We start from the raw sequence: 13,262 nt of genomic DNA on the forward strand, positions 1-13,262 counted from the left end.
TGGATGGATGTATAGTAACTTAATGAATCAGGTAAATAATTATTGTTAATAAAATCTTGTTTAAAAAAACAAAGAAAGTAAAAGAAATCAAAACTGAAGAAGACCGAAGGGGAAAAAAAACACTTTCACATTATTTCCCACTTTCCCAAATGGTTACGATTCTGCATTCTCTGCAACAAATTACTTTCAAGCGTGTCTTCCGTTTCCTGTCTTGTCTTCCAGAGGATGATGTTGATTTAGAGGCCCTGGTGAATGACATGAATTCTTCCCTGGAGAGTTTATACTTAACCTGCAGTGGCCAGCAGACAGATTCTACATTGCTACTTCAAAACGAACAGACCTCAGTCTCTTCCCAGCAACACCACAACCACCATCGCCCAAGCACACACCACACGCACGTGCGGCGGGGTCACTGCGTGCTAAACTATTCCTCACCAGAACCACCTTCCTCTATGTCTATCGACTATCAAGCAAGCCTGCGTCGCTCACAACCCATGCATATCCTGGCAGTGCGGTAAGTTGAACAAGGCCTAAACACAAAACCTAAATACAAATGGACAAACATATTAAGAGTCAACTGCTTATAACCTAATTTTGAGATAAGCGGTTCGGCTGTAGCGTGGTGTTATAAGCACAACAGCGCTGAGAGCAAGGGTGTCCAAACTTTTTGCAAAGGGGGGGAAATTTGGTGCGTTAAAAATGAAGAAGGGGGGGCAACCTTAGTGGGCATTCTTTACATATACCAGCAAAGTGTTTTTTTTGTTCTACTTTTTTCCCTTTCCTCTTATTTTCATAACTTTTCAACTGCAAATTGTGAACTTCTTGTGAGACCAATTAGGGTTATCTATTCTAATTTAATTTAATGAATTTAAATACATTTCAGCAAGCCATTCTGTTGTTACGTATTGCAGTGATGAAATAGTACAATTTCCACCCATCATTTAACCGTCGGCCCTTAGAGTCAACTTTCCTCTTTTTGTTGATTGTCACCATTTTAGAAAATTGGGGGTCTCATTCAGTCAAGTAGTCATATGTACTATACTAATTTGTTATTTCTAATTGAGCCTCTAGATGGCAGTACTGAGCACACGCAGGCAACAGCGCTACTCCCCAATACAGTATACAGTTACACCTTAGCTTCCGAATGCTTTAGCTCCCGAACTTTTCATCTTACGAACATTGAATTCGCGAGAATATAATCTTGGCATACGAAGTAGTTTTCAGCGGACGAACCAAACCACACAGCGCCAAGGTGGCTGGCGGACTAGTTTTCGGCGGATGAACACTGTTAGGTTAAAATATTACAGGCTAACATTAGCATTTTATGGTTATCTTTAAAATTGTAAATATTATGAACTGAATTAAATATTTACCTGATTGCGCAACGTTGTAACCTAACAATTGGCATGTTCGTTGTGAGAGAGATCACCAAAGAAGCCGGCAAGTTACTCACAAATGATTTATTCCTAACAATTTGATCTAATACAGAATTCTGGGTCTCAGCTCCCTGATACAGAAAATATTTGTGTGCCTCAAATCAGAAAGGGAGACGAAAGACAAAGACTTCGACTGAGCAGCCCAGATTTAAAGGTGTACTGCATGCATATTCAAATTTGGCTCAAACAAAGAAATCAGCAGTGGATTGGATCCCTCTCTTCTGATGTCGTCATCCTTCTAGCGGGATGTCGCGGAGACGGCTCCAGTTGCCTTTGCCAAGATAGCGTTGGTTTATGTTGTATCCCTTCACCTCCTTCCTTCAGCCTTGGTCAGGTCGTACCTTTTCCTCTCCTTCGGGTGATACGAATCAGCGGACCCCTCGACGGCCTAGTGCCTGCAAAAATACACCTCCAACACACATTCCACATCTGCTCCCTCACCCATCCACAAAGCACCATTGATACGGATTAACTCACTATTTTAATGTTCATCATACAATGTTAAAAATGGCTAACTAATTTTTTTTTTTTTTTTTTTTTTTTTTTTTTTTTTTTTTTTTTGTAAACTCTCAGTCATACAGGAGTGGTCCATCGATGAGAAGGTTTCTTCAGCCGTCATCTGTACAAAAGTGAAGGTTTCGGACGTTTCGCCTCCTATCCAAGAGGCTTCGTCAGCGATCGATGGCTAACTAAATGTATTTATTTCCTTCAACACCAAACCACACAGTCGAACAGCGCCACAGTGGCTGGCAGAATAGTTTTCCACACCCACTTTCTTTGAGTGCAGACGTGGTTTCTTATCGAATGGAGTACTTTTGCTATTATGGGACCGTAAGAGACCCGACCACAGGCTAGTGTTAAGCCGAAGTACCAGTATGCTAAGTCGACCATTGCTACGTGTGTGATAGAGGTTAGAGAATAAGAAGTTATCATATTTAAAAGTTTAATACTGTTGTATCCTTCGTCAACACTTCTGACTCAATACACAAGTGTGGCATTGCAACCTGGGGTCAATCAGGTCAACGGAACCAGCAATGTAAACGGTCAGATTCACAGGGGTCATTTACCACTTGGGGAAGTCTTTTATCACAGGGGTAATTTAGGACTTCAAACTCCTTTTCACACAAAGAGGTCACTGGCCACGATGCAAACTTATCAGTTGAAACACAATGTTTTATTGCTTACATCTGTTGTTGCTCAGAACGCCCAGAGGCGTGGTATGCTAATCAAGAAAATTATGTTTTACTAATGTATCACTTTAATTTGCATGCATTCTTAATAAATAACTTGGCAGAGGGGCGCAGAGGGGACAATCTTTCTGGTTCCGAGTCTCTGTCCACGGTGTCTGACTGTCATATCTCTGACAGTGTGGCTAAGGGTGTTTCTGTGTTTCTAAGCACGGTCACAGGCAATAGAAGAGGTTGAAAAAATCTGTTGATTTGGATTAATGAAAAGCAGCTAGCATGGGACAGTGTGAGTGAGGGTATTGTCGCAGAGAAAGTGCGGCAACTTCACTTGGAAATCATCAAGAGGCAACTACATCAACAACCGTTACAAAGGTAAATAAAACGACTTTATTATATAGTACAGTTTATTTAATTACAATACTGTAGCACATTTATTATACATAAAATAAGGTATATTTTGTGATTTAGTCGAAAATTATGTTTTATGGGGACCTGGGAACAGAGTATTCGCATTTTTAATGGCTTCTTATGGGAAATAAATGTTTGGTAGGCGGACGTTTCTCCTTACACACACTTTCAGTGAACCAATTAAGTTCGTGAGCTGAGGTATCACTGTATTAATTTTACATGCAGGGCAGACATTATTGATTTTATGATTATGGGCCAGTTTAAAATTGACCACGGGCTGAGTAATAGTTGGAGGAGTGCCAAGATAGCTCGCCACGTTTTTATGTTTTGATGCTGCGATTGGCTGGCAGCCGGTTCAGGGTGTCCTCTGCCTACTGCCTGAAGACAGCTGGGATAGGGTCCAGCACGCCCAGTGATCCTAGTTAAGGATAAAGCAGTTCAGAAAATTAATGAATGAATGTTTTGATGCACCCAGCACAGAAGTTGAAAACAAGTACCGTCCCTGGTGTGTTTTTCTATGTTTCATTAATTTTATTGACGTTTACAAGACTGTTCTTGGGTCAGTCATCAAAAAACCACTGATTTAAAACGGGAACAAAACTAACTTTGATGTTTATTGAAGTGTGGTTTTGTACTGAGATCTCATGGAATATAATATCGTTTGACGTCCCAAGTTTTATGTCACCACAGATGCACATTAATTTCAGACTTTTCGAGAATTACAAATTGTTAAACCATAGAGACATTCATTTAATCATAGAGACATTTAAGGGAATACACTTTTTTAACATTCCAGTGATTGTACTGGATGTGGCTGGAATCTAATGAATTAACAGACACATTTGATGGTCAATTTATGACCATTACAACCCACTTTCCCCATATATAAATGTTTCCCTATGATTCCTTCATCTGTAGCCTTTCAGTGCCCTCTTCCTCCTTGTCAGGCAGTGTTTGTCTCAAACACCACCATCAGGTCCAATTCTCATTCATTTTAACATCAAGTGTAAGAGTATTTCTCGGTTTCAGTAGTTGTAGCGCAGTCTCCCTGAGGCGTTCATTACAGGCTCTATCGTATACTTTCACGGCAGAGCGCTCTGTAATAATTATCCCTGTCCAGAATATTTGACAGAAGTAGAGAAGAAATGATCAGGTAATAGACTATTCTGTCTTTCAGGACTCTGGCTTTCTCGCCTCTTCTCACAAGCAGACACAAGCAGACACACACGCGCACACACACAGACACACACACACACACACACACACACACACACACACACACACACACACACACACACACGCACATGCACACGCACACACACACACACACACACATACACACATACACATACACACACACACAAAAAATGTCCTCACTACGTATGGTATAAAATCATTGTGGACCTCACAAGTATAGCCGTACAAACACACACACACACGCACACACACACACGCACACACACACACACACACACATACACACAAGCACAGACTCAGGCCCTGAAGTTCATATTATTCAGAGCTGACCTCTGGATAACCCTGTTCGCTAGCTCAGATGGGACGGCATCAAAAGGCCCGCTCTCTTTTGAACTCGCTGGGTTCTCCAGCGCAATGATCGAGGCAGGGAGAACGAGTTGAAAAGAGAGCGTCTCCCACAATGGCTTTCTGAGTGCAGTATTCACCGCCAAAAAAGATTAAATCCTGAAAAGTTTATGATCAGCTGTCAAAACATCATCCCTCTTCTTTGCCACAATCTTATAGTGCGTGTGCCCAATTAAAAAAAATGCTTTCAAGAGATGTCTTATTTAATATTAATGTGTGATAAATATTGCAGAAAATTAGCCAATAGGCTGCAGGGGTCTGTGATTTCTCCTGGCTTGGAGACTGTTCATTATGGCAAGATCAGACAGAAACAGACATGAGCTTGGGTGCTGCACAGAAGAAAAAAAAACTTCTAATCTCCCCTCCTGCACATATCTCAGACATGTCAGCGGCCCTTGTTATCCCAAAGTTCTCCCCATTTTGCACAATTCAGAAAGGTGTATTGTGTCATTACCATAAATTTCAGTTCATATTTTAATTTAGTATCAACATAGCATTTTTTCAGTGAGTCATCCTCACATCGCAACATTTGATATTAGCGTTACCCGACAAAGGCAAAGATCATGTGCTTAGTTTTCGCTGCAATTGGTCAATTAAAATATAAAGCACCTTAATCTTCTTTTTTTCCTTTCGGCTTTTCCCCTCAGGGGTCGCCACAGCGAATCAATGCCCTCCATCTATCCCGGTTTTGTGCATCCTCTTCTCTCACACCAGCTACCTTCATGTCCTCTTTGACCACATCCATAAACCTCCTCTTCGGTCTTCCTCTCGGTCTCCTGCCTGGCAGTTCAAGGCTCAGCATCCTTCTCCCGATATAGTCACTCTCTCTCCTCTGGACATCTCAGTCTGGCCTCTCTGACTTTCTCTCCAAAGCCTCTAATATGAGTTCTCCCTCTAATATACTCATTCCTGATCTTATCCAACCTGGTCACTCCCAAAGAAAACCTCAACATCTTCAGCTCTGCTACCTCCAGCTCTGCTTCCTGTCTTTTCTTCGGTGGCACTGTCTCCAGTCCAAACATCATGGCTCGTCTCACCACTGTTTTATACACTTTTCCTTTCATCCTAGCTGAAACCCTTCTATCACACATCACACCCGACATTTTTCTCCAGCCGCTCCAGCCTGCCTGGACACGCTTCTTCACCTCTTTTCCACACTCTCCATTGCTCTGGACAGTTCACCCCAAGTACTTAAAATCCTGTAGCATCACTCTTGCTCTTGGATCCCTCTCATTCACACACATATATTCCGTCTTGCTGCGACTGATCTTCGTTCCTCTCCTTTCCAGGGCATATCTCCACAGCTCTAGTTTCTCCGCCACCTGTTCCCTGTTCTCGCTACAGATCACAATGTCATCTGCAAACATTCTTTTGTATGCAGCGGCATTTAAGCCGTTTTGCTCCAGTTTGAAGTTCTTTAGGGACGAGCTTCTGCTACCCATGCTGTATATTTTACCATGGCATCAAGTGTCATAAATCAAGCCAAATCAAAACAGATGGAAAGTATGTTTTTCATCACCAAAGAGGTCAACAATCACCAAGCCACACACCAAGCCTACTATGCACACTATGAGGCGAGCATAGCATTCAAACTGATTTGTTAAGAAATGTAAGAGCGTTATATTTGGCGGCCGATGACATTGTTAAGGCTCATACATCCATCCATCCATTTTCTGTACCGCTTATTCCTCATTAGGGTCGCGGTGGGTGCTGGAGCCTATCTCAGCTGTCTTCGGGCACGAGGCGGGGGACACCCTGAATTGGTTGCCAGCCAATCGCAGGGCACACAAAGACATACAACAGTCACTCTCACACACACCTAGGGACAATTTGAAGTGGTCAATCTGCCTGCCATGCATATTTTTGGAGTGTGGGAGGAAACTGGAGGAGACTGGAGTACATGCAAACTCCACACAGGAAGGCCGGACCGGGACGTGAACCGGCGACCTCTGCACTGTGAAGCCGGTGCGCTAACCACTCGACTGCCGGGCCGCCCTGCTAGACAGACAGAAGGCTAAGGCTCAAACGTCATTAAATAAATAACAAAATAAAACCGTTGTTTATGCTTCTTGTTGGGCCATTGTCGGTTCGTGGCGGATAAACTACTACTACCACTTTATATAAGTAGTTGACTCTTCAATGTGTGATCTGACTAGATGTCTTCTAACTAATGAAGTTTGACTGAGACGAGATATTTCCAATTAAATCCCAAGTCAAAAGGAGGGAGCTGGATGTTATGTACTCACTGGGTTGTTTTCCTCTTCTCATTGTTTAGGAGGTTGCGTGAGGAGCAGCAACAGCTAAGGACCTCCTCTCTCCCTGCCATCCCAAACCCCTTCCCTGAGCTCTGCAGTCCAGCCAGCTCACCTGTGCTTAGTCCGGGGTCTCTACCATCCAGAGATCCCTCCACTGCCACATATGTAAGTGCAACGAACCCTCACCAAAACAGGAACATTTGTGCCACAGTGTTGAAAGCCAACTGGTTTTCAGGGACCAGTTATTTTTCTCCAAAGCACTTTTACTTAGTTGTGCCATTTCACTCCTCGGTAAAATTGTCTGTGGTTTCCACAGATGCCAAGTGATGTCCACATATACTAGGTTTCTAGGCTTTGTCGCTTGGGTAATATGGCACAATGTGTGCAATAAATTGGAGTACATTTTGATGAATTGTATTTATTGTTCTGCAGATTTGAAAGATTGTAAATCAGTTGCACTTGTGTGTTGCACATGGATGTTTAGGAATTCCCCTGTTGAACATCTGCCCCATTTTTTGCTAATGTTAGGCCTGGTGATTGCTAGCACATGATTTCTATCGTACGTGTGTGTGTGTGCCTCAATGGTATGAGTGTTGTGTGGAACAGTGCCCGTGGCAGGATTGTACAGGCCTGTGCCCATTTCCATTTGTGTATCTAAGATTAGGACAGTGACCTGCCTGTTCATGGAGTTTGAAAGCCCTTCATCGTCAACGTCATCATCATCATCATCATCATCATCGTCATCATCATCATCATCATCATCATCATCATCGTAGTTAATGATCTGCACATGGAGCCAGCCAGTGCTATCTCCAGTAATATACCAGTTTACTGTAATGTATGACCAAACTATTTTTCAGATGTGTCATCCATGGTCTGTTCTTGTTACTGGTCTCTTTTACACTTCCAGTCAAGGTATTTCTATCAATACAGCATACATGTCTGAGGTTAATCATAAATATATGTATAAATATATAATATAAATATTTATATAAATATTATATAAATATAATATGATTTTTTTTCAGTAATAAGTTTTGTGGAGATGTGGTGGCTTCAGATTGCCATCTGACGAATAAATACACCTGTATAATGTGAGTCTTGGCCTCCAAACATTACGTTTCGTTCAAGTTCAAGGTCATCATGAGTGGGGAAGTTGTTTATTTACATGTACAGAGGTTGTAGTCTGAAATTAGAAGTCATGGCAAAGATTCAGGTCTGCACAGTAAGTTTTTAGTTTTAAGGTCAATAAGTTCAAAATGAATGTCTCTCAAAGTGACATAAGTATGACTCAGAATAAGTAGGCCAGGCAAAACAGGAATTTTGTTGACGTTTTAATTCCCAGACGGCCTACTAAGAGTACCGTGTGGACCAGAAAATGAAGCGGGGGACTGGAAGCGGTGCAGGGGGGGTTGTAAATGATGAACAGAGGTAAAGGTCTGTGATTTTTTTTCCCTCGTCAGTAAACCAAGTAGACATTTAAATATCAGTTGATCCAGTAGAACCAAAGCCCTTTTAACTTTTTCCCGGAATGCACCTAAATCTGAGTCTTTGGTATTTAAGGATCTGCCAACAATGAGTCGTGAGAAGATAAGGTCAGCAATGCAAAAAATATAAATAAAGAGCAGCAATGCAATGATCTGAAATTAGGGCAGAAATGTAAATATGGACACACATAAATAACAAATACATTCTATATATGGCATTTTATATACCGTATTTTCCGCTCTATAAGGTGCTTCGGCGTGTAAGGCGCACCTTCAATGAAGATGTGTGTGTGAGAATATGCCTGTCTGAAAAAACAACTGCCGCGAATGGCTGCCTCTGCTCACCCGCAAAAAAAAATACATGACTGTAAAGTGTCCTTGACAGTTTTGAAAGGCGCTTATAAATGAAATGTATTATTATTATTATTATTATTATTATTATTATTATTATTATTATTATTATTATTGTTATTGTTATTATTATTATTATTGTTATTATTATTATTGTTATTATTATTATTATAAAACATAACATTGTCTCATATAAAATTGAGCTAAAACACCGGAGCATGATGCCATGCCAGAAGGTTGTGGTGATTCTGGCGAAAACCTTTTCTTCCAAACAGATGAGAATCAAGTGTAATTACACATCCACTACAGCAGGGGTCGGGGACCTTTTTGACTAAGAGAGCCATAAAAGTAAAATATTTAGAAATGTTTTTCAGTGAGAGCCACAACACGCACACACGCTCACACACACACGCACGCACACACACAGACTCACACGCGGCCACTTTTCAACAAAATGTCAGAATATATTATTTAAAATAACTTTGTGATCGTACTCACTATTAACATAAATGGTTGTCCGTTCCTCTTGATTGGTAAAGATCCAGCCAAACGATTGGAATGAAAGTCAACTTGCCGGTTCCAGACGCAAAGTTACTGCTAGCTAGCCTGCACGCGGCTCATTAGCTTCCACACTTGCTATGCAACATACTTCTGTCACGGTATGCCAGGTGGTGATGGCGGTTGTGGATCCCGAAAAGTAGGCAGGAGGCAGCAGGAGGTTGTGTTTGACAAATTGTATTCAAATAAAGTCAGCAGGAACAAAATCTAAAACATCAAAATCATCTGAACAAAAAAAATACAAAGTATCAAAAGAAAACCAAGAGTAAAAGCCTGCCAAGGTGAAACAAACACAAGCACAGCATACAAAGCATACAATGACCCGACCGCCGAATGGTCGTGCCGGGAGTCCTTTTGATTGCCACTGATTGTAACGACCAGCACCTGTGCAGGTGCAAGCGGGGCCGACAGCGCCACCCGTTGGTCGCAACCAGATAATGACAACTTCTCACAGAAGTATATCGGTGCTAACGTTAACATGGGGCTTATTAAAATGTCACTGACATTCGACTGTTTCATCGATGGTATTGTTTCATTGCAAATTAGAATCAGAACCTTTTCTCTCCACAAAGGCGGTGTATTCAAGCTGAAGTGTACTTTGTTTTTACTCGTCGGGGTCATTTAAAGGCAACAACGTGGAGGCAGCAGAAAGAGCCACCAGATGGCTCTGGTTGAGGAGGGGAGAGCCGTGGGGGCAGTGGAGCAGTAGCATGCCACTTGGACACAGGCCGGGGCCTTGCAAACCCCGGTCGGGTCGCCTGGAGGAGGGTGTCTGTTGAAAGACCCGAAACACCCAGTGATTCTAGGAATCAACACTGATGATGTGCCCAAGTTTGTGCATCAGCAGATGTATTGTTAACTGAAACTTCTGGGAGTACCAGTGACAACCAGGAATAGGCTGGGTGACAACCACGATAGGGTGGTGACATCTGGAGAGACAGAGGACAGCCGGAGAGACGGCAACCCGGGGAGGAGAGGGTTGGCAGCCCAAACCTTATCTTCCGTGAGGAGGAACCCGAAACAAGCTACAGACATGAATAAAGAAAAACACCCCCAGGGGCGCCCGAGAGGGGGGGGTGAGTATGAGCACCCCAACAGGACGGATCTAAGAATGACGAACCCGGACAACGGAATAACGACGACGACAGTACAGTGCATCTGCGGTAAAACCTGCAAGAATCACAGGGGTTTGAAAATCCATCAAGGCAGGAAGAAATGTTTGTCCGCGGCAGTGACGACGCAACGCACAGAAGTTACTTCTGGTCAGACGGAGGAGGAGCCAGGCCCGGAGGCAACCCACAGTGCCCGAAGCCTCCTAGTGTCATCAACACCCGCTGCCAACAGTTCGCATGCCACCCCAAGCCCCCAAGAGACTGCATCACCTCCCAACAACCCACAAAGCCTTCAACGCCAGCGAGCTTCAACCGTACCACCTGGCGGTGCGCCTTCGGCCCAACCAAGGATCCAGTGGCCTCAATCCTCGAAGAGAACTGATTGGAAGCAGTTTGATGAGGATGTGGACAAGGTTCTGGAAGCGACATCCAAGGGGGATGTGGACCAGCGGCTGAGAACTATGACCACCCTCATAGTGAACATCGCGGCTGAGCGATTTGGAACAGAGGCACCAAAGCCCACGCCAACGGCCTATGCTCCATGCCGCAGAGCAAGGAAAATCCAGAGCCTGAGGGAAGAGTTGAAGCTGTTGAAGAGGCAGTATAAGATCGCAGGGGAAGTTGAGAAAGCTGGCCTAGCGGACCTGAGAGCAATCCTCAGGAAACAACTCCTGACATCGAGGAGGGCAGAGTTCCACAGGAGAAGGCGGAAAGAGAGAGCCAGAAAGAGAACAGCTTTTCTGGCCAATCCCTTCAAGTTGACCAGGCAGCTTCTTGGTCAGAAGAGGGCTGGTCACCTTACCTGCTCTAAGGAGGCCATCAACAACCACCTCAAGGCCACGTACAGTGACCCTAGCAGAGAACAACTGCTAGGTCCATGTGAGGCACACCACCAGAGCCTACATCAGACTTCAACCTCAAGGAGCCTTGCCTAAGTGAAGTGGTGGAGGTGGCGTGGAGAGCAAGGTCGAGCTCAGCACCAGGCCCAAGCGGAGTACCGTACAAGGTATATAAAAACTGCCCAAAGCTCTTACATCGGCTTTGGAGGGCCCTGAAGGTGATCTGGAGGAGAGGAAAGATCCCCCAGTCATGGAGGTATGCGGAGGGAGTATACATACCCAAAGATGAGAGGTCTGAGAACATCGACCAGTTTCGTGTCATCTCCCTGCTGATTGTGGAGAGCAAGATCTTCTTCAGCATTGTAGCCAGAAGACTCTCCAACTTCCTCTTGAGCAACAAGTACATCGACACGTCAGTGCAGAAGGGAGGAGTACCGGGCGTTCCTGGTTGCCTGGAGCACACAGGCGTGGTAACCCAGCTCATCAGAGAGGCAAGAGAAAGTAGAGGTGACTTGGCAGTATTATGGCTGGACCTCACCAATGCCTATGGCTCCATACCCCACAAACTGGTGGAGGTTGCACTGGTGAAGTATCATGTACCCCAGAAGGTGAAAGACCTCATCCCTGATTATTACAGCAAGTTCAGCTTGAGAGTCTCCACTAACCAGCTGACATCTGACTGGCACCAGCTGGAAGTAGGCATAATCACTGGGTGCACCATCTCAGTCATCCTATTCGCACTGGCTATGGTCATGCTGGTCAAGGCGGCTGAACCAGAATGCAGGGGCCCTCTTAGCAAGTCTGGGGTAAGGCAACCTCCCATCAGAGCCTTTATGGACGACCTCACAGTGACAACAACAGCTGTACCAGGAGCCAGGTGGATCCTCCAAGGGTTGGAGCGTATCATGGCGTGGGCACGCATGAGCTTCAAACCCGCAAAGTCCAGGTCCTTGGTTCTAAAGAAGGGGAAAGTCACAGACAAGTTCCGTTTCAGGCTGGGACAACACCAGATCCCCTCAGTGTCTGAGAAGCCAGTAAAGAGCCTTGGCAAGGTCTTCAACTGCAGCCTGAATGACAGCAAGTCCATCAAAGCAACCTGCGCTGAACTGGAGGGCTGGTTAAAAACAGTGGACACGTCTGGGCTCCCAGGAAGATTCAAGGCCTGGGTCTACCAGCATGGGATCCTCCCAAGAATCCTCTGGCCGCTGCTAATCTACGAGGTCCCCATGACTGTGGTGGAAGGTTTTGAGCAAAGAGTGAGCAGCTATCTGCGCAGATGGCTGGGACTGCCCCGCAGCCTAAGTAGCATTGGGCTGTACGGGAAAACCAACAAGCTCAGGCTCCCCTTCAGCTCAGTCAGGGAGGAATTCATCGTAGCACGGGCACGGGAACATCTGCAGTACTCTGGATCCAAAGATGCCAAAGTGTCCGGGGCAGGGATCGTTGTGAGGACAGGGAGGAAATGGAGGGCAGTCGAGACAGTTGAGCATGCAGAAACTCGACTGAGGCACAGGACCATTGTTGGAGCAGTGGAGCAAGGTAGAGCTGGACTGGGCAGCCGAACAGCGACACGCTATGACTCTGCCTGGATAAAGTGGGAGCAGGCGATGGAGCGCCGCGTCACCTGGAAGGACATCTGGTCATGGAACCCACAGAGGATCAAGTTCTTGATTCAGGGGGTGTACGATGTCCTTCCAAGCCCATCTAATCTGTGCACTTGGGGCACCACAGAAACACCAGCATGCCCCCTGTGCTCCAAGATTGGGACTCTGGAACACATCTTGAGCAGCTGCCCCAAGGCCCTGCGTGAGGGTCGGTATCGGTGGAGGCACGACCAGGTCCTCAAATCCATCGCTGAAGCAATCAGCAAGGGGATTGCGGCAAGCCGTTACACCCGAGCCACTGCGAAGACCATTCACTTTGTCAAAGAAGGACAAAGGTTGGAGAGTACATCAAGCAACCGCTCTACTGGTTTGCTCTCCACGACCCGAGACTGGGTGATGACAGTTGACCTGGAAAGGCAACTG

At 44.9% G+C, this 13,262-nt stretch overlaps 1 protein-coding gene across 4 annotated transcripts in view; it reads left to right on the plus strand.

The window, feature by feature from the left end:
- Positions 1 to 13,262, plus strand: part of grb10b (growth factor receptor-bound protein 10b) — a 135,448-nt gene that overhangs the window by 68,687 nt on the left and 53,499 nt on the right. For all 4 annotated transcript variants that reach the window (XM_088998809.1, XM_088998806.1, XM_088998808.1 and 1 more), the window contains 2 exons: positions 223 to 514; positions 6,909 to 7,053. In XM_088998809.1, the coding sequence (XP_088854935.1) occupies positions 223 to 514; positions 6,909 to 7,053 (437 nt within the window). The remainder of the gene's footprint in view (positions 1 to 222; positions 515 to 6,908; positions 7,054 to 13,262) is intronic.

Source organism: Hippocampus bargibanti, linkage group LG06 (assembly GCF_051943395.1).
Source record: "Hippocampus bargibanti isolate YZ-2025 linkage group LG06, ASM5194339v1, whole genome shotgun sequence".
In the NCBI taxonomy this organism is placed as follows: Eukaryota; Metazoa; Chordata; class Actinopteri; order Syngnathiformes; family Syngnathidae; genus Hippocampus; species Hippocampus bargibanti.